The sequence below is a fragment of the Crotalus tigris genome, unplaced genomic scaffold (assembly GCF_016545835.1).
Source record: "Crotalus tigris isolate CLP2741 ecotype Arizona unplaced genomic scaffold, ASM1654583v1 scf7180000018523.1292444, whole genome shotgun sequence".
NCBI classification, from domain to species: domain Eukaryota; kingdom Metazoa; phylum Chordata; class Lepidosauria; order Squamata; family Viperidae; genus Crotalus; species Crotalus tigris.
In genome coordinates, this window is record NW_024097056.1 from 857,770 (window position 1) to 879,776 (window position 22,007).

Consider the following 22,007-nt stretch of genomic DNA (forward strand, 5'->3'; position numbering starts at 1 on the left):
GTGAAGCCCAAAGAAAAGGCTCGTTTACATTCTTCAAGTTGTGTTTTCTCAGTCTATTAGGTACAACATCTTTGCATTCAAAGAAAATACACTTCGGATCCCTATCGTCGGCTGAGCAAAGCTACGATGGATCTGAAGCTTGTTCAAAGCATCTCAGGTGCCTTGTAAACTCTCCAGATATTTTGAACATAGCCAAGTCTTACTGGTCTGCTAAGATTAAAAACTGTCCTACAGATTGTAATGAAAGTAGACTTTCACTGCCAGTGTTAGTTTTCTTGAAGGAAGAAAAAGAAGAGGAAGCAGAAGATGAAGAAAAAGAGGAAGAGGGGGAGGAGGAAGAGGAGGCAGAAGAGAATTATGTGAAGTTATAGTAATTCTACCTAATCTCTGATATTTTCTCCCATCTCATTATGTGGTAACGAAAACCATGTATCCCAGTAAAAGTTAACTGTTCGATTGATTTTATTTTTTTATTTTTTTCTATCCAGGGCTTTCGCGTTTGACAAAACAGACAAACGTTGCCACTGGTTATCTTTTACGAGCCTAGAAAATGGAGTCAGGAAGAAACATGACAACGCCTTCGTTCTCTACGAAAAGAAAGGTAAGTGGCTAACCTGGATTAGCCATGCTGCGGAGCTAAGGCGATTTTTTGGGGGGGGGGGTTGGACAAGGGTTTCCTGTGATTATGCAGAGCAGGTGGGACCAGGTCATAACTGTGGGTTACGGATGAGGTGGAAGAGGATGAGGGTTTTCAGTCTTTCTATTGAAGCATCTTTCATTCCATCATGGGAAGAGAATATTGGTAGCACGGGGTGGAACTGTGGGGTCCTTGGGGTTCTCTAAGCTTGGTGGTGGTGGAGGAGGAGGAGGGGAGCAGGAGGAAGGAGCAGGAGGTGGGAGGAGGGGAGGAGAAGGAGGAGAAGGGAAGAGGAGGAGAAAGGGGAAGAGGAGAAAGGAGCAAGAGGTGGGAGGAGGAGGAGGAGAAAGGGAGGAGAAAGAGAGAAAGGAAAAGGGAGGAGAGGAGGAGAAAGGAGGAGGAGGAGGGAAGAGGAAGGAGCAGGAGGAAGGAGCAGGATGTGGGAGGAGGAGAGAGAAGGAGAAGGGGAGGAGAAAGAGGGAAAGGAGGAGGGAGGAGGAGAAAGGAGAAGGAGGAGAGAAGAGAAAGGAGCAGGAGGAAGGAGCAGGAGGTGGGAGGAGGAGAGAGAAGGAGGGGAAAGGAGGAGGGAAGAGGAGGAGGAGAAAGGAAGAGGAGGAGGGAAGAGGAGGAAGGAGCAGGAGGAAGGAGCAGGATGTGGGAGGAGGAGAGAGAAGGAGAAGGGGAGGAGAAAGAGGGAAAGGAGGAGGGAGGAGGAGAAAGGAGAAGGAGGAGAGAAGAGGAAGGAGCAGGAGGAAGGAGCAGGAGGAAGGAGCAGGAGGTGGGAGGAGGAGAGAGAAGGAGAAGGGGAGGAGAAAGAGGGAAAGGAGGAGGGAGGAGGAGAAAGGAGAAGGAGGAGAGAAGAGAAAGGAGCAGGAGGAAGGAGCAGGAGGTGGGAGGAGGAGAGAGAAGGAGGGGAAAGGAGGAGGGAAGAGGAGGAGGAGAAAGGAAGAGGAGGAGGGAAGAGGACGAAGGAGCAGGAGGAAGGAGCAGGAGGTGGGAGGAGGAGAGAGGAGGAGGAGGAGGAGGAGAAGGGAAGAGGAGGAGAAAGAGGGGAAAGGAAGAGGAGGGAAGAGGAGGAAGGAGCAGGAGGTGGGAGGAGGAGGAAGGAGAAGAAGGAAAGAGGAGGAGAAAGGGGAAAGGAGGAGGGAGGAGGAGGAGGAGAAAAGAGGAGGAGGAGGAGAAGGAAGAGGAGAAAGAGGGGAAAGGAGGAGAAAGGAGGAGGAGGAGGAGGAGAAGGGGAGAGGAGGAGAAAGAAGGGAAAGGAGGAGGAGAAAGGAGGAGGAGAAGGAGGAGAAAGGAGTAGTAGTAAGAGTTTTCTTGCAGATGTTTCATTACCCAATAGGTAACATCCACAGACATTTGAACGAAACAGACTTTTGAAGGTATCAATCAGCTGTCTTTGTTACGCTTACTTTTAACAGACTACATCCGAAATTGTATCATTGGCAAAGGAGCAACCTACAGGGGAAATATATCGGTCACAAAAAGTGGGATCGAGTGCCAAGCCTGGAATTCGACCATACCTCACGAACACAGGTAAGATTGGCAGGCTCAGCCCGGCCTTTTCCAGCCAGGGCAGATTCTCTGATTAGCTAAATCCATGGAATAGGATCACAGGCATCTGCAGGGAGAATGGGTGTAAAAAGTCAAGATGACAATCCCTTGAAGACGGCCATTTTTCTTGCCTTTTTGGACACCTCTGTGGATGTGTCACCCTGCCAACAAAAGTACGTATAGTCCAGGCCATGGTTTTCCCAGTTGCAATGTATGGCTGTGAAAGATGGACCATAAGAAAGGCTGAGCGCCAAAGAATTGAGGCCTTTGAACTCTGGTGCTGGAGAAGACTCCTGTGAGTCCCCTGGACCACAAGGCGATCAAACCGGTCAGTCCTAGAGGAGATCCACCCTGACTGCTTTTTAGAAGGCCAGATCCTGAAGTTGAAACTCAAGTACTTTGGCCACCTAACGAGAAGGAAGGACTCACTGGAGAAGGACCTAATGCTGGGAAAGATGGAGGGCAATAGAAGAAGGGGACGACAGAGAATGAGGTGGCTGGATGGAGTCCCTGAAGCAGTAGGTATGAGCTTAAATGGACTCCAGAAGATGGTAGAGGACAGGAAGGTCTGGAGGAACGTTGTCCATGGGGTCGCGATGGGTCAGACACGACTTTGCAACTAACAACAACAAATGGATGTGTTTGAGTGTGGTAGAAACCTCCTTGCTTTGATGAACTGACAAACATGTGTTTCACGGCATGAAAAGAGGAACACACAGGAAGTTCTCGACTTAAGCCCTTCGCTGAAGTTACAACGACTTTGAAAAAGGTGACTTACAATTGGTCCTTGTTGCTTTAGATAAGTTTATTGCAGTCTTTCTGGGCAAGGCTGAAGGACAATGGTACATTTAGAATAATCTGGACTACTGCAACGCGCTCTACATGGGGCTACCCTTGAAAAGTATTCGGAGACTACAGTTGGTCCAGAATGCAGCCGCGCGAGTGATAGTGGGTGTTCCTCGATACACCCATGTTACATTTTGGAACCAGCTCCCCCTGGAGATTAGGACGCTCCCACCCTCTTGATTTTCCGTAAGCTGCTTAAGACCTGGCTTTTCTGGCAGGCCTGGGGTTTATAAAATCTGACCCCTGGATGACTGTTATTGTACTGTTTGTTTTGTCATGTTTTATGGTGTTTTTCTTGTAAGCTGCCCAGAGTCCTCCGGGAGTGGGGCGGCTTATAAATTTTAAAAATAATAAAAAAAATAAAAATAAAAAATAAATAATTGCCGTGTTTGCTACGAACTTCTCTAGCCTGGGAGATTTTGCTGAGATGTGGAGAAGGATATCCCCTAATACAAGCAGTCCTCGACTTACGACCACAATTTTAGCCCAAAAGCTCTGTTGCTAAGTGAGACATTTGTTCAGTGAATTTTTCTCCCCATTTTACAACCTTCCTTTCTGCAGTTGCTAAGTGAATCATTGCAGTTGGTAAGTTGGTAATCCTGGTTGTTAAGTGACAACCCATAGCTTGTCAGAAGATCGCAAAAGGGGATCACATGATCCTGGGACACCCTGACTGACATAAATACGAGTCAGTTGCCAAGTGTCTGAATTTTGATCACATAAGTATGGAGATGTGCCAGTCGTAAGTGTGAAAAGCTATCCTAAGTTACTCTTTTCAGTACTGTTGTAAGTTCGAACAGTCACTAAATTATGGTAAGTCGAGAACTCTGCTCTACAAGAGCAGACCACAGTTGAATGTCAACATGAAGTGGAATTATCTATCAAAAGAACTTCCCTGGAGCTTCCTTTGGTTTAGAATTTACGAAATAACCACAGAAAATGGTGATGGACCGCACTACACAGCCAAGCGTATCATTCAGGAGGGTATTGTAAGACACCCATTTGAGAAAAATAGTGAATTTTCAAGTAAATCCAGCTTTGGAAATAATTATTTAAAATAATTAAAAAAAAACATTTTAATTTTTGTCATTCCTATTTCATCTTGTCCCTCCTTTAGCATCCTTTCTCTAATGATTCTATTTCACCACTTCTTAAGGATTAGTGTAACTTTTGTCCTGCGGCTAGTTGTCTCGCAGTGAGTTGGCCATGGAGAGTTGCCACAGTGAGTTGTTCCTAGACCAGGGGTCTTCAAACTTGGCCCTTTTATGACTTGTGGACTTCAACTCCCAGAATTCCTCAGCCAGGCACACTGGCTGAGGGATTCTGGGTGTTGAAGTCCACAAGTCATGAAAGAGCTATAGTTCCCCCATGCTGGCTGAGGAATTCTGGGAGTTGAAGTCCCCAAGTCATGAAGAGGCCATAGTTCCCCCATGCTGGCTGAGGAATTCTGGGAAGTCCACAAGTCATGAAGAGGCCATAGTTCCCCCATGCTGGCTCAGGAAGTCTGGGAGTTGAAGTCCACAAGTCATGAAAGGGCCAAGTTTGAAGACCCCTTCCCTAGACCCTTGCAGAGAGGACAGATGAAATATTTCATTTTGGGAATGTCTCAATCTAGAAAGGTTTTTCATGCTCGCGTATCTATGGGGCAAGGGAGCCCATAATCAGACAGTTAATTCACGAAGTTGGAAAGGCTTACAGTCAAATGTGCATGCTCTTATACTGTAATGATTATCATTTTAAAACTAGCTTTTTACCTTCGAGCTATCGAGGTAAAGATCTTCAAAGGAACTATTGCCGGAATCCACGAGGAGAAGAAGGTGGCCCTTGGTGTTTTACCAGCAATCCAGAAATACGTCACGAAGTTTGTGCGATTCCCCTCTGCTCCGAAGGTAACGCTGAGGCTATTGGTATTGCCTGATCTCAGATGTTAAAACATCACCAGATGTTGGGTGGCATGAATATTAGGTTAGCAGTTTACTCACCCCCCATTCTGCTTTTAATTTTCTTTCCACATCTCTACCACCCCCATATCACTTTCTAAGTTTAAATTATGCCATATAGTTGAATAATAAGTTTGTAAGAATCATAAGGAACTAACCTGGTGGTCAGTTTCTTTTGCCTTTTCCATCTCTTGTGTGAGCAAAGGAGGTATGAGTACCCACAGAAAATATGTTGATAATAGAACAATGTTATTTTGGAACGGTGGGATTGATATTCAAAATTGGAAGCTCTTTTCTAAAATTGCCTTAATTGGGCTTAAAGACTTTACATATAAATAAAATACCCTCCTCTTCCTCTTCCTCTTCCTCCTCCTCCTCCTCCTCCTCTTCTTCTTCTACTTCTCCTCCTCCTCCTCTTTCTTCTTCTTCTTCTTCTTCTTCTTCTTCTTCTTCTTCTTCTTCTTCTTCTTCTTCTTCTTCTTCTTCTTCTTCTTCTTCTTCTTCTTCTTCTTCTTCTTCTTCTCCTTCTCCTTCTCCTTCTCCTCCTTCTCCTTCTCCTTCTCCTTCTCCTTCTCCTTCTCCTTCTCCTTCTTCTTCTTCTTCTTCTTCTTCTTCTTCTCTCCCCTTCCTTCCTCTTTTCTTCTCTTTTCTTCTCTTCTCTTCTCTTCTCTTCCCTTCCCTTCCCTTCCATTCCCTTTTATCCTTTAAACTCCCAAAACTATCATAAAAGCTTAATGACTATTATATCTCTATGGATATAAAATGCACTGTACTGGCATCCTCTTTCTGTTATGTTGATACAACAGTGGTTGGATGATTCTAGAAGAAGTAACAAATGTGGAAAAGCACCCTAAAATGAAATTAATTACTTTCTTCAAATCTATGTTTTGTGCACTCCCCTTGATCGTTTAAGTTTCAATTCTTCAAATTAAAATCTTGACCTTCGAGTCAAAATTGAGTGATAACTCTAGTCTGGAGTCTATAGAAACATCTGTGAATCTATGCATTGCAACTGACTGTTTCTGGTGGTTGAAATAAAATATTGTAGTGCAACCATCTTAATGAGGTTCTTATATTTTTTGTGTTTCAGTTGAGTGCATGACGTGCAATGGAGAAGGCTATAGAGGTCCAATGGATCATACCGAAACAGGCAAAGAATGTCAACGTTGGGACCTTCAGAGACCACACAGACATCCTTTTCGTCCAGAAAAGTAAACATGCTAATTCTTTTTTTTTTTCATTTGTATAAGTCTGTAAAACAGAATGATGTTTGATTTTTGCACCAATAGCACCTAGCCATTGTAGGGAATTAAAGTAACGGAGTATCACATGAGCGCAGATGAGGACAAGTTCATCTTTATCAGGTTTTTAGCTTTGGTCACCACGATATAAAAAAAGATGTTGAGACTCTAGAAAGAGTACAGAGAAGAGCAACAAAGATGATCAGAGGACTGGAGGCTAAAACATACAAAGAACGGTTGCTGGAATTGGGTATGTCTAGTTTAATGAAGAGACGGACGAGGGGGGGGGACATGATAGCAGTCTTCCAATATCTCAGGAGCTGCCACAAAGAAGAGAGAGTCAAGCTATTCTCCAAAGTGCCTAAGGCAGGACAAGAAGCAATGGATGGAAACTGACCAAAGAGAGAAGCAACCTAGAACTAAGGAGAAACTTCCTGACAGAACAATTAATCAGTGGAACAACCTGCCTCCAGAAGCTACGGATGCTCCAACACTGAAAGTTTTTAAGAGGAGACTGGACAGCCATTTGTCTGAAATGGTATAGGGTTGGACTCGATGACCTCCAAGGTCCCTTTCAACATTATTATTATTATTATTATTATTATTATTATTATTATTATTATTATTATTATTATTATTATTGATCATTGCACAGTCAGCCAGATGTTCAGACTGGATTTGGCATTTTGTCTACCTATCGTCCTTACCCAGGACCTGGGATAGGCAGATGTGGATGTTTGATGGTATTACAGATATTGTCGCAGGATGGAAGCAGTTCCTAGTAAGGCCACCTTTTGCAATTGACTAATAGCGAATTTGTCAATGCCAATGGTGTTCAAGTGGTGCTCCAGTTGTTTTGGGATTGTACCCAAGGAGCCTATCACTATTGGTACTACCCTTGCTTGCTTTTGCCACAGTCTTTCTATTTCTATTTGTAGGTATTATTATTATTATTATTATTATTAAATGTAGCTCTATAGATATGTACAATTACCCAAATGAATTCTTCCCAGTGAAGAAGGAAAAGAGAAAATAACATACATATAGCAAACTTTAATTAGCTTCCGCAGAATCTATAAAGGATGCTTATTAAGCATCAATGAAGCTTTGTAGAAAAAGCCTGTTAGGAAATGATGCGTCAAATTGAACACTGATCAATAAACCGATCCAATAACTGGGACCAATGAAAATGTTCTTTGGATTATATAAATGTCTATATGGAGATTCTCAGTCTATCCAGCTCATGGCTGTCCCAAAAGTGCTTTTTTTTAGTTATTTTACTAATTGATTGTTAGTCTCATCTCATAAGATCCATGAACTCCGTCCCTTGCTGAATCTTGTATGATACCATTTCTCTTGGTGAATTTGAGGAGAAGCATCCCCTGGGCCTCCATCTTAAAAGATTTTCAGTTAATATGAATTATATACCAGAAAGACATCTCTTTTAAGCTGGCACTCACGAAGCGCCTAATTAAAGGCAGCAAGGCCAATTATTATTCAGATAGCTGGATCTGAATAAAATAAAGGGAGGGAAAGAGAGTATTCACAGACAGGTTTCAGGAGGGGGGGGGGGCTTAAAAATAACTTGAAAGAAGCACTCTATCAGAGTTGCCGAAATAACTCTTTATTATTAATGACCTTCATCTTTCCACACAAATCTCTACAGAAATAGTTCAGCTTTACATCCTGTCAAATATTGGGTTCTCTGCTTAGGAAAGTTGCAAGAGGTTCCAGCCAAAGGGTGTAATCTTTATTTATTTTATTGTATTTATTTATTTATTCCTACCCCCCCCACCTACTTCAAAAGCAGAATGGGTGTTAAGGAGTGGCTACAGGAAGGCCAAAGTCAGAGTCAGTGATAGTAGAGGCAGAGTAGAGTTTAGGAGTCCTGTTTTCCTGCAGATGTTTCGTGACCCCTCTAGGTAACCTCATCAGTTCTAAAAAGGAGTGAGGTTTGTGGAGAGGAGTAGGGGTAGGAGGGAAAGGAGATGAAAGGAGAAGAGAGAGGAGGAGGAGGAGGAGGAGGAGGAAGGGAAGGAGAAAGAGGAGGAGATAGAAGGAAAAAGGGGGAGGAGGAGGAAGAGGAGGAGGAGGAGGAGGAGAAGTCTTGGATATTTTCCTGCAGATGTTTCATGACCCATTTAGGGAACATCATCAGTTCTAGAAAGGAGTGAGGTTTGTGGAGAGGAAGAGGAGGGGCAGGAAGTGGAGAAGGAGGAGTTAGAAGGAGAAGGGGAAGAGGAGGAGGAAAGGAAGGAAGAAGAGGAGGAGGAGATAGAAGGAAAAGGGAAGGGGAGGGGGAAGAGGAGGAGAATTGTGGGGGTACTGTCCGAGCTTAGTTATTTTCTGGCAGATGTCTCATTACCCAACCATGTAACATCATCAGGGCTAGCCCCATCAGCACTGTTGATGCTAATGAGTTTGGGTAATGAAACGTCTGCAAGGAAACAACCACGCTCAGAGCACAAGGAGCCCACAGTCGTCGTCCTCCTCCTCCTCCTCCTCCTCCTCCTCCTCCTCTCCACAAACCCTACTCCCTTCTAGCACTGATGATGTTACCTAGTTTGGTAATGAAACGTCTGCAAGGAAACAACCATGTTCAGAGAGCACCAAGGACTCCACAGTCCTCCTCCTCCTCCTCCTCCTCCTCCATCATTCCACAAACCCTACTCCCTTCTAGCACTGATGATGTTACCTAGTTTGGGTAATGAAACGTCTGCAACAACACAACCAAGCTCAGAGAGCACCCAGGACCCCTCAGGGCAAAGAATTGCTTGCCCTCGACCACATTGGCTGAACAGGGCTGACCTTAGCATAAGGCTGATTAAAAAGAAACCTCCGATCAAAGCTTTGCTGTTGAATTGCAAAGTCGGTAAGTAGAACTTGCTGGATTAGATTAGGGAAGAATCATCTGTGGAAAGAGATTTTTTTTTGGGGGGGGGGAGGGAAATACGTCATTGAGGACAGAGCTGGACAGGGGAAGCTGGGTTGTGCGTTGACCTTGTGTCCTCCAAGTCTATTGGTGACATCACTGGGATCTGCAGATTTGGATGAAACCAAACCTCTCACACACACACGCACACACACACCCCAAATCTGAGAATGTTATATATTGTGCTGCAGGCACCTTCAGTTAACACTCCTGCTTGTATGAGTACAGAGTTTGGTTTAGTGAAAGCGGAAGCAGGATTGGGAATATAAAGTTAATAAAGATGTATTATTATTCACGAAAGGAAAGAACAGCACCCATTTCAGTGGTCTGGAGAACAGACATCACAACAGTACAGCTAGTTCTTGGATTTACAATAGTTTGTTTAGTGCAGTGGTTTTCAACCTTTTTAATGCCGTGACCCCCAACCGGTCGTAAGTCGAGGACTACTCAACCGGTCGTAAGTCGAGGACTACTCAACTGGTGCAGCACCGTTTGCAAAATGGGACTTTTGGCGGGCTCAGCAGGGCAGAGACAGCCTGGACAATTCCTATTGGCTTTTGAAAGCCAATAGAATTAGACTCTATTCAAGAGTGAAATGGTCGTTCGACCCCAAATGGGGTCCCGACCCACAGGTTGAGAACCACTGCTCTACACAATTCCAGACAAATAACTGTCCAATCTCTTAGAAACTTCCAGTGATGGAGCACCCACAACATCTGGAGGCAAGCCATTCCACAGAGTTCCAATCAAAGGAAACCATGTTCTCCTGGTTTGGTTACAAGGGAAAAATCATGCTGAATCTCATCTCTTAAAGGAACAGAAGCCTGCAGTGTTCAAGCAAATTTGTGGAAGAGATTTTTTTTAAAAGACCCTTGAGGATAAAAAGAACTTTGTCCCTTGGGCAATTATAAATTAGGTTTTTAATCTTCCAGGGAGGACCACATGCCTAGAAATGTGTAGAACTTCTCAAAGGGCTCCAGTCAAAGGTAGCTGTGTTGTGCCTTCCTTTAAATCCAGCCCAACTTTCCCCTGCCAGCAGAAGCAGAAGTAATAAACGTAAAACCAACAAACAAGGAGTTCTAAATGAAGAATGAAAAAGTATTCATTCAAGAAGTTCACCATTGCTTTGTAAGCCCACGACTTCTTGATTTCCTTGACGAATAACTAGGAAAAGGGCATTTGAAAGTAATTAGAAGCAGGGGAGAGGAAAAAAAAAAAAAAGATAAAGGAGGGCAAAGGGAAATTTAATTTCTTCTTGACTTGTCCCCTACCATGCTGGAAATGAGGGCATGGCCTCAAAATTACGCTGGCTTCTAAAAATAGATGCCCGGTTTGTTGGAAATAGCTTTGAACCCAGGGCTATTGAACTAGAGAAGCCCTTGGCTTAATGAATCGGCCATCCCATGAAATGTTTACATTGCTCTCACTTAATTGAGCCATCCCCGAAGGAAGCCAATTAAGGCTGTTGTGTCAGAAGGGAGCCTAATGGGGAGAAATCACCCAATTAGCAGATTGACCCCACCGGATGGTCTACAGCCTAGCAAAAGAGGTCCCAGTTAAGATAGGACTTCTGCTTGATGGACATATCTCTCCTGCTTCCCTAGTCATTCATTAGCTCCTGTTTGGATTCTTCCCTAGATGGGACGGCATGGGGGAATGTATCTTGCATATGCTTGGCCCTTCCTGGGAGCTGCCTCAAAGTTAACGTGCTTGTCGGTATGTTTTGCAGATACCCCGACAAAGGCTTTGATGATAACTATTGCCGCAATCCGGATGGTAAACCGAGGCCGTGGTGTTACACTCTTGACCCAAACACCCCCTGGGAATTTTGCTCAATTAAAACATGTGGTGAGTTTCACATCAGCCTGCTTTCTTGAAAGTCTTATTTTTTCTTCCCCCAAAGTCCAGATATCAATAATCTCCTCGGGATAAGGACACTGGGCTGAGTTTCATGACGACCCAGGTTTTTTTTTTTTTTATCTTGCCTCCTATTATGATCAGTAATTCACACTTGACACGTGTGATATACCCATACAATAGTTTGTGGTCAATTGTCTATGGAGATTCTCCGCCATCCAGGTCATAGTTCTCCCAAAGATGCTTTTTCAGGAGGTAACTCTAGAAAGAGTGCAGAGAAGAGCAACAAAGATGATTAGGGGACTGGAGGCTAAAACGTATAAGGAACAGTTGCTGGAATTGGGTCTGTCTAGTTTAATGAAGAGAAGGATGAGGATAGAAGTATTCCAATATCTCAGGGGCTGCCCCAAAGAAGAGGGAGTCAAGCTATTCTCCAAAGCACCTGAAGGCTGAACAAGAAGCAACGGATGGAAACTAGTCAAGGAGAGAAGCAACCTAGAATGAAGGAGAAACTTCCTGACAGTGAGAACAATTAACCAGTGGAACAACCTGCCTCCAGAAGTGGTGAATGCTCCAACACTGGAAGTTTTTAAGAAGAGACTGGACAGCCATTTGTCTGAAATGCTATAGGGTTTCCTGCCTGAGCAGGGGGTTGGACTCGATGACCTCCAAGGTCCCTTCCAACTTTATTATTATTATGGATCATTGCACAGTCAGCCAGATGTTCAGACTGGATTTGGCATTTTGTCTACCTATCGAGTCCTTACCCAGGACCTGGGATAGGCAGATGTGGATGTTTGATGGTATTACAGGTATCGTCGCAGGATGGAAGCAGTTCCTAATAAGGCCGCCTTTGCAATTGACTAATAGCAAATTTGTCAATGCCAATGGTGTTCAAGTGGTGCTCCAGTTGTTTTGGGATTGCGCCCAAGGAGCCTATGACTATTGGTACTACCCTTGCTTGCTTTTGCCACAGTCTTTCTATTTCTATTTGTAGGTCTTTGTATTTTGTTATCTTCTCCAGTGCTTTCTCTTCTATTCTGCTATCTCCAGGCACTGCCACGTCCACTATCCAGACTTTTTTGTCTTTCTTATCGACAATTGTTAAGTCTGGGGTGTTATGTTGCAGGTGCTTGTCTGTTTGAATTCTGAAGTCCCAGAGCAGTTTAAGTTTATCATTTTAATTTAATTTAATTTTTTAAAATAATAATGATGATGATGATGATGATGATGATGATGATGATAGGCTGTTGGGCCATGTTATACATAGCACATGAAGATCCTGATCAGTACATGAAGAACCCATTGTCCATAGCATAATGGGAAAGAGGGTTTTGATTCTCATTCTTTAAGAGTCATGGCTTGCTGCTCTTCAGATCCCATCTGCTTGCTTTCCACCTGGAACAATTTTCCAGACCCAAACAAATCAGGCACCAGACAGTCTTTAAAAGCTTATTTTAAAGCCTTCCATCATAGGAGGGGTTTATAACAATAGTGAATTGTTCCCTGTTTTCTGAAAAGGGGAAAAAAATCCTAAACATTCCTGAAAGTTTAGCTTGGAAGCTAAAACATATGAAGAATAGTTGCAGGAACGTAGTATGTTTGTTCTTGTAAAAGGAAGGACTAGGGGTGACATGTTAGCAGCGATCCAGTATTTGAGGGGCTGTCACAAGGGGGTCAACCTATCCTCCAAAGCATCCGAAGGCAAGACAAGAAGCAATGGAGGGTAACTAACCAAGGAGAAAACCAATCTGGAGCTAAGAACAATTAATCGGTGGAACAGCTTGCCTCCAGAAGTTGTGGGATGCTCTATCCCTGGAGGTTTTTTAAAAAAGACTGGAAAACCATTTATCTGGAATGGCACATAGGGTCTCCTGCTTGAGCAGGAGGTTGGACTAGTCCAGTGGTTCTTAACCTTTTTGACCGAATCGCCCCCTTGAGCCAATGAGGAAGTTGTCATCGCCCCCCTCCCCCAACATAACCTCTCAATCACAACAGAGGAAATAGTTCTTCAATTCATGCCAACACTTGTTTTATTTTCTTTAAAATTGTCATCAGGACATATCGATGCAAATAATTTATTTCCAATCTTTTTCCCATATCTCAACTGTGTGAAAAGTTTTGGTGCCACCCGTCACTTTATTCCCAAACTTCGTGATACATATATTTCATTATTATCTTATTTATTTAAGTGTAATGACCACTTTGAAAACAAAATTCAATGGCAAGAAAGTGAAATGCCCGAAAAGAAAAACAGTAATATTTAATGATTGAATTACATGTAAAATTTAAGACGCAAAAACAAATATAAAAAGGGTAGAGGCTGCTGCGCAACGCGCATGAAGATAAGCATTGCGTATTCACATATGTACGGCGTTCTGTACGGAAGCGAGCTGGAGGAACATTTGAAAACACAATTCAATCCACTAATAGCGAGCGATCTGATGTTTTTGTATGAAAGATATACAGCGATTCACTGTATGAAAAAGTCTCAAAAGTGTCCCCAAAACTTCTCGCTCCATCGCCCCCATATCGCCCCCTTTTCATTCCTTCGCCCCCACATCACCCCTTTTTGTTCCGTTGCCCCCCTGAAAAATGAAATCGCCCCCTGAGGGGCAATATTGCCCAGGTTAAGAACCACTGGACTAGAAGACCTCCAAGGTCCCTTCCAACTGTGTGATTCTGTTAAAATAGAACAAACGTGTATGCCAGACCCCTGATTCAGGTTTGCATCTGTCCAGCAAATGCTGAATTTTCCCCAGCCTTCTGTGCAATGCTTGCAAGGCCGTCTATCAACAAGTTATTGAAGTAGCAAAAAATAAAAAAATAAAATCTGAGAAGCAATTGTTACGCCCCTTGTCTAACAGGTGTTATTTTTATGCTAGCTGTTAACATGTAAGCCAAAGTAGGAAGACCTCTCTTGGGAACACAAACATCTGCTGCATGTATAGATGTCTGGATATTACGTATCTCAGTGTTTAACTTCCAAACGATAACCAATCAAACTAAGAGACTTTTTTTTTAACTCAATACATACCAAAGAGTTTCAGTATGTGTTTTTTTTTTTTTTATGGTGATCCTGAAATTACCTGCATGTTTTTTTCTCTTTTAATGTTACTTCTTTATGCAGCTACAAGAGGGTTATGAACAGGTTATGATAGATCATTGTGCTTATGAAGAATGTGTTGGTTAATATTCAGTATTTTAGCAACTAATTCTAAAGAGTGTTGTTCTGGTTGGTCATGCAGCCAACCAGATGTTTAGACTGGATTTGGTATTTTTGTCCACCTATCAAGGCCTTCCGAAGGATTAGGAGAGGCAGATGTTGTGTGATGGTGTTAAAGGTATTGATACAGGATGTAAGTTGTTCCAAGTCAAGCTGTCTTTTGCAATAGATTAACGGCAAATTTGTCAATGGCAATGGGGTTCAAGTGGTGCTCCAGTTGTTTTGGGATTGCAAATATTACTATTGTACTATCCTGGCTTTCTTCTGCCACAATTGTTCTACTTCTATTTGCGGGCCATGATGATTTGTCTAGTTCTTTCTCTTCTATTCTGCTGTCTCAGGGTACTGCCTGATCCACTATCTAGATTTTTATATGCTTTTAAATTAAATTTTCTTTTTTCTTTTATTGGCTGACAAGCATCCTGTAATTGTGGTAGCACATAAATTAGATGAGAGAGAGAGAGAAGAAGAAGAAATGGATATAGATAGGATACAGATAGATGGATGGATGGATGGATAGATGGATGGATGGATGGATGGATGGATATAGATAGACAGGCAGGCAGGCAGACAGATAGATAGTTAATTGATAGAAATATGTAAATGACAGATAGATATGATAAGGGGTGTCAAACTGCCAGCCCGCGGGTTGGATATGTCATGCCAAAACTGTGCCCACCACAGCTCTGGCAATGGGAAAAAAGTTGTGATACATTGCGACACGTCATGTGACACGGTGAGTTTGACACCCCTGCTATAGATAGATGAGAGAGAGGGAGGGAGAAATAAATATAGATAGAGAGATAGAGATAAATGACAGATAGTGTGTGAGAGAGAAAGAAATAGAGATGATAGATGATAGATAGATAGATAGATAGATAGATAGATAGATAGATAGATAGATAGATAGATGGATGTAGATAGACAGAAAGAGAGATAATAGACATGGATGCTATAGATAGATAGATAGATAGATAGATAGATAGATAGATAGATAGATAGATAGATAGATAAATAGATAGATGCCACTGCAATGAGAGCTCATTCATGAATTCATCAGTCTGAGAAATGTGAAGTTGGAAATGAACTTGCATTGACTGTGTTGTGTCCCATGACAGAGTCTGGAATAACAATTCTTAAAGCATTTTTTTTTGTGAGTCATATCCAGAATAGAACAATTCAATTCCCATTATTGGAATTGTCCAAATTCCTGTCCATCCTACTTACCCTTGGAGTTTCTGTTCATTGTACGAGAAACACCATTTGAATCTATGGTTGCAAAAAAAAAAAAAAAAATCAGGATTTAGGTAGCTCCTTTCTCGTCTAACAAGCCTTGTTAAAAGGCAGAATCTTTCATGAGCTGCAACTCACCTTGTCAGATATGTAGAATTGCCAGACTGAGGTAGGATTTAAATTGGACTATGGGGAGGGAAGAGAGTGGAAGGGATCAAGAGACTGCTGAACTGCATATATCGAAATTCTTCAGGCCATCTCAGAAGATCTCAACAGACCCAATGGGCTTTTAACACACTACAATTGTGAATTGATAAGGTGGGTGGTGACCGGTCTCGGATGTAACTTGCATAAACACCTTATCTTCCCTCTTTTTCCTTCCATCACACCCCAGCTGAAATCCTGTCTTGGTCTAGTCAGTCTGCGAATCCAGTGCAGCTCACGGACGTTTATGGTTTTCAGTGAAAACGAGTTAGTCAGAAAAGATGCAAGCAGACTGTTGATGTTACATTTTGGTCAGTGTTGTCTCTGCTTTAACACTATCCAACTTTTCTTAGTTGATACTGTGGACGTTCCATGTTCCCATTCTGAAGTCAGACTTTGTTTCCAGTTGTATCAAACTGCCTGGACTTAGAGATCTTTGCTGTTCCTCAATGGTCAAATACAGTGGTGGGATTCCGCCGGTTTGCACCGGTTCGGCACCGGTAGCTAAATTTGGAGTTTGGAGAACCGGCTGAATGCACACTGCTTCTGGAAGTCCAGTCTAGGCCTCAGTGGCCTGGAAGAGGCCTCCCAGATCTAGAATGGCCCACCAGAAGTGCATGGATGCCACTTCCGGAAGGCCGTTCTAGCCCTGGGAGGCCTGGAGAAGCCTTCCAGGCCTAGAACGGCCTTCCGGAAGTGTGTGGATACCACTTCTGGATGGCCATTTTAGGCCTTGGATGCCTGGAGGAGGCCTCTCAGGCCTAGAACAGGCCACCGGAAGTTCATGGATGCCACTTCCGAAAATCCGTTCTAGGCCTCGGAGGTCCAGGCCTGCATCCAATAAGAGAACCGGTTGTTCAGGTATTTCAATCCCACCACTGGTCAAATAGTTACCTCCAATGCCATATTGTGTCAACTTGACATTATTCCTTGTGGAACTTCTTTCTATGGGTTTTCTTTGAAATATGTGAAAAAGCCACTGCTTTCTTCTGTTAGTGCTCAGTCAATTGAGTTGCTATAACTTTGACTATGGCCGTCTGCTCCTAAGCCCTTCTAATATATTTCATCTTGGGTTTATGGCTGATTGTATCTCTGCCTGTTGCCAGGGAGATGGGCTTTTCAGGCAGCCCATACTCATCTGTCACAGAAACGTCTTTAGATTTCTGTAAAGGGTTGTAGAGCTGCTTTTTTCCAGAGTTGTGGTCAGCCTTTAAGCAAGGAAAAATTAAGATTGTTAGAATGTGATGCATGTTGAATCACATAGGCGAGGGGTCTTCAAACTTGGCCCTTTTATGACTTGTGGACGTCAACTCCCAGAATTCCTCAGCCAGGCATACTGGCTGAGGAATTCTGGAAGTTGGTCCACAAGTCATAAAAGGGCCAAGTTTGAAGACCCCTAATATAGGTGCTGGAAGAATTCAACTTTGGTTCTACTAAGCTTTGTTATTTTATTGTTAAAATGATTTCGAGGAGTTTTTAAATTAGGAAAATGAACCTTCCAGATAACTAGCAGAAAAATGGAATCTATTAAAAAATCCAGCAGCAGAATCAGTTTTAAAAGAGCAGGCCGTTTCACTAGGACCAATAAAAGAGAATATTTGTAACTCAGGGCTAAAATAAGCTTGGTGGTTTTCTTGCAGACATTTCATGACCTAACTAGGTAATATCATTGGTGCTTGAAGGGAGTGTGGGAGGAGGAGGAGGAGGAGGAGGAGGAAGAAGAAGATTGGGGGGTCCTTGGTACTCTCTGAGATTGACTGTTTTCTTGCAGATGTTTCATTGCCAAACTAGGCAACATCATCAGTGATAGAAGGGAGTGTGGGAGGGAGGAGGAGGAGGAGGAGGAGAAGAAGAAGAAGAAGAAGAGAAGGAGGAGGAGGAGGAGGTCAAGGAGGAGGAGGAGGACAAGGACGAGGAGGAGGAGGAGGAGGAGGAAGAAGAAGATTGTGTAGACCTTGGTGCTCTCTGAGCTTGGCTGTTTTCTTCCAGATGTTTCATTGCCAAACTAGGCAACATCATCAGTGGTAGAAGGGAGTGTGAGGAGGAGAAGGACGAGGAGGAGGATGAGGACAAGGAGTAGGAGAAGGAGAAGGAGGAGGAGGACAAGGAGGAGGAGGAGGAGGAGAAAGAAGATTGGGGGGTCCTTGGTGCTCTCTGAGCTTAGGCTGTTTTCTTCAGATGTTTCATTACCAAACTAGGCAACATCATCAGTGCTAGAAGGGAGCGGGGTTTGCTGTCAACTGACCCCACTACTTACTAGCACTCATGATGTTGATGAAAACAGCTAAGCTCAGGGAGCACCAAGGACCCCTCAGTTCCAGTAGGAACAAGGAGAGCAACTCAACCAGTTCCATTGGACTTTCAAATGAAAGGTCGTCAGGAAACAGATGATATAGACAGGAACATCCACGGAGGGGGTCAAAAAAGTCAAAATGGAAACCCTTCATTGTGTAATTGGAGCCGTGTTCCATCCACGAAGGAAAAAAAAAAGAGCAGGCTTTGATTACTGACGTTCAAAATTTTGAAAGAAGTTTTGAAAGGAAAAAAAAAGAGGACATTTGTAGATACTTTGCCAAGTTCATTTCTGGACTCGGTGAAATGACAAAGGAGAGAAGAGTCTTCAAAATCAAAAGCTGCATGCAAATTTCCCCTCAGTGTGGCAGCAGCCGAGGTGGCGCAGCAGTTAGAGTGCAGTACTGCAGGCCACTTTAGCTGACTGTGTTCAGCAGGTCAGCGGTTCAAATCTCAGCGGCTCAAGGTTGACTCAGCCTTCCATCCTTCCGGGGTAGGTAAAATGAGGACCCAGATTGTTGGGGGCACATTGCTTACTGGTGTACACCGCTTAGAGAGTGCTTGCACTTAAAGCGGTATATAAGTCTCATAAAATAAATAAATAAATAAATAAATAACAATAAAAGTAAAAGATATAGGGCAAAAAAAAAACAACAGATCTCACTTAAAAGTCGGTTGATCTTGTAAACTCTTGAGAATCAAGGTGGAATTATTATTATTATGGATAATCGCAGAGTCAGCCAGATGTTCAGACTGGATTTGGCATTTTGTCTACCTATCGAGTCCTTACCCAGGACCTGGGATAGGCAGATGTGGATTATTAGGTAGGTTTTCCCAGTTGTTAGCCACTTTTCAATTTCTCCTCCTTGTAGTATATTGTTGAACTCTTTGGCAACGAGTGGGTGTATAACAGTTAGATGTTTCAACCAAAACCCATGCAGTTCATCTTCACCTGGTGCTGACCAATTTTTGATTTTCCTTGCTCTTTTTTCTACCATTTTTGTTGTTATTACTAGTTCTTTCATTTCAACTTCTGTTTTATTTGCATCCATCTCTTTTAACCAAGCCGCATCCTTGTTGTATTTCTTTGGGTTATCCCATATCTGCTTCCAGAACTGCACTGTTTCTTCCTTCTCAGGTACTGACTGATTTCTTGCAGTTTCTCCATTGATGGATTGGTAGAAATGTTTCTGATTGGATTGAAATTGGAGGTTCTGCCTATAGTTTGCAATTCGAGCTTCATATCTACTGATTTTCCTGGCTATAGCTGTTATTTGTTGCTTTATTATTTCCAGTGCTTCCTTGATCTTCCTTGTTTCTAAGTGGTATTTCTTCTTCTTCTTCTTCTTCTTCTTCTTCTTCTTCTTCTTCTTCTTCTTCTTCTTCTTCTTCTTCTTCTTCTTCTTCTTCTTCTTTCTTCTTCTTCTTTCTTCTTCTTTCTTCTTCTTCTTCTTCTTCTTCTCGATCATCGCACAGTCAGCCAGATGTTCAGACTGGATTTGGCATTTTGTCTACCTATCGAGTCCTTACCCAGGACCTGGGATAGGCAGATGTGGATGTTTGATGGTATTACAGATATCGTCGCAGGATGGAAGCAGTTCCTAATAAGGCCGCCTTTTGCAATTGACTAATAGCGAATTTGTCAATGCCAATGGTGTTCAAGTGGTGCTCCAGTTGTTTTGGGATTGCACCCAAGGAGCCTATGACTATTGGTACTACCCTTGCTTGCTTTTGCCACAGTCTTTCTATTTCTATTTGTAGGTCTTTGTATTTTGTTATCTTCTCCAGTTCTTTCTCTTCTATTCTGCTGTCTCCAGGCACTGCCACGTCCACTATCCAGACTTTTTTGTTTTTCTTATCGACAATTGTTAAGTCTGGGGTGTTATGTTGCAGGTGCTTCTTCTTCTTCTTCTTCTTCTTCTTCTTCTTCTTCTTCTTCTTCTTCTTCTTCTTCTTCTTCTTCTTCTTCTTCTTCTTCTTCTTCTTCTTCTTCTTCTTCTTCTTCTTCTTCTTCTTCTTCTTCTTCTTCTTCTTCTTATTCTTCTTCTTATTATTATTATTATTATTATTATTATTATTATTATTATTATTTATCCTTTCTGTTGCAGACTGAGTTGGGAATTCAGCAGCTTTAAGCACACCGATCATTCTTTACCATTAACTCTCCTTAGGAAATGAGGGTGAACAAGCTTGGCAGGAAATTATGCAAAACCACCATGATAAAGCGTTTATATGCATTTGGGGAAAGATAAAACTGAGCCCCAGGAAAGCGTCAATCTGCTGCAAAGTGTCTTGATACATGTGAATGGAGCCGGTGCTGTCCCTTAAAATAGCAATAGGAGTATGTAATCCTTCTCTGCAGCAAATTTGGTTTTTCTTGATTCCCTACCCCCCCCCCACACACACACAATTGATGGCTATGAATTACTTCTTCTGTATCATCACATAAACACTAGTGTAAAGTGTATTCTGGTCACCACAATATAAAAAAAAAGATGTTGAGACTTTGGAAAGAATGCAGAGATGAGCAGCAAAGATGATTAGGGGACTGGAGGCTAAAACATACAAAGAACAGTTACAGGAGCTGGGCATGGCTAGTTTAATGAAAAGATGCGTTGGGGTGACATGATAGCAGTCTCCCAATAGTTGAGGGGCTGCCCCAGTGGTGCAAACTAGCTGGGTCAGCTAGTTTGCACCACTTCGGCAGAACCGGTAGGTAATTTTTTGTTGCCCAAGCTCAGAATGGACTTCCAGAAGCAGCATCCACACAGAGAACTGGTTGTTCACATATTTGAATCCCACCACTGGGCTGCCCAAAAGAAAAAAAAAAAAAAAAGGGGGGGGGGCAACCTATTCTCCAAAGCACTTGAAGGCAAGACAAGAAACAATGGATGGAAACTAAACAAGGAGAGAAGCAACCTGGAACTAAGGAGAAATTTGCAGACAGTGAGAACAATCAACCAGTGGAACAGCTTGCCTCCAGAAGTTGTGGGTGCTCCAACACTGGAGGTTTTTAAGAAGAGATTGGACAACCATTTGTCTGAAATGGTATAGGGCAGTGGTGGCGAACCTATGGCACGGGTGCCAGAGGCGGCACTCAGAGCCCTCTCTGTGGGCACGTGTGCCGTCGCCCCAGTCCTAGGCCTTCAGCTGGGTTTTATAAAACTTTTTTGCTTTAGGCCTCCGCCATGTGCAAAAATCACCCATAATCACCATTTTTGACCTTCCCAGTCAGAGCCCCACAGGCTAAATCAATGGGGGCAGCTGGATGCAGTTAATGACTGTAGGATTCATTTAACAATTAAAACTGTTTAAAACTGTGGCAGGCAAGGTTATAAAACAGCGCCGTGGTGGTGCAGTGGTGAGAATGCAGCATTGCAGGCTAACTCTGCATTCTAACTGCCAGCAGGTCGATCCTGACCGTCTCAAGGTTGACTCAGCCTTCCATCCTTCCAAGGTTGGTAAAATGAGGACCCAGATTGTTAGGCTAACTCTGTAAACTGCTCAGAGAGGGCTGTAAAGCACTGTGAAGTCTAAGGGCTATTGCTAAAATCCGGTAACAACCACCTTGCTTAACATTGTTGTGTGAATCATTGCAACTGCTAAGTTAGTAACATGGTTGTGAAGTGAATCTGGCTTTCCCCTTGACTTTGCTTGTCAGCAGGTCCCAAAAGGGGATCACGTGATCCTGGGATACTGCAATGGTCATAGACGTGAGTCAGTTGCCAAGCATCTGAATTTTGATCATGTGCAATGGTCGTAAGTGTGAAATATGGTCATAAATTGCTTTTTCCAGTGCCATTGTAACCGTGAGTGGTCACTAAATCAACTGTTGTAAGTCAAGGACTAACTGTATTTGGATAATCATGGCTAGCTATGTCTATTGATGATTTATGAGTCATTGTTGGGAAAAGTAAAGCTTTAGACCAACTTTGGACCACTTCATGCCCTTCAAGTGTATTTAGACTTAAGTCTCTATACTAGTTCCCATATTTCCTGAACTTTCCAAAAATTATTGGAGCTAAAATCCTAAATTCCTGGAAGA

The 22,007-nt window shown here is 42.9% G+C and overlaps 1 protein-coding gene across 6 annotated transcripts in view; it reads left to right on the forward strand.

Moving 5' to 3' along the window:
* The window catches only part of HGF (hepatocyte growth factor), a 75,498-nt gene that overhangs the window by 25,331 nt on the left and 28,160 nt on the right, over positions 1–22,007 (forward strand). For 4 of the 6 annotated variants that reach the window (XM_039353438.1, XM_039353440.1, XM_039353443.1 and 1 more), the window contains exons 3-7: positions 489–601; positions 2,059–2,173; positions 4,784–4,926; positions 6,068–6,188; positions 10,880–10,998. In XM_039353438.1, the coding sequence (XP_039209372.1) occupies positions 489–601; positions 2,059–2,173; positions 4,784–4,926; positions 6,068–6,188; positions 10,880–10,998 (611 nt within the window). The remainder of the gene's footprint in view (positions 1–488; positions 602–2,058; positions 2,174–4,783; positions 4,927–6,067; positions 6,189–10,879; positions 10,999–22,007) is intronic. The other 2 variants (XM_039353441.1, XM_039353444.1) reach the window with 1 other exon arrangement.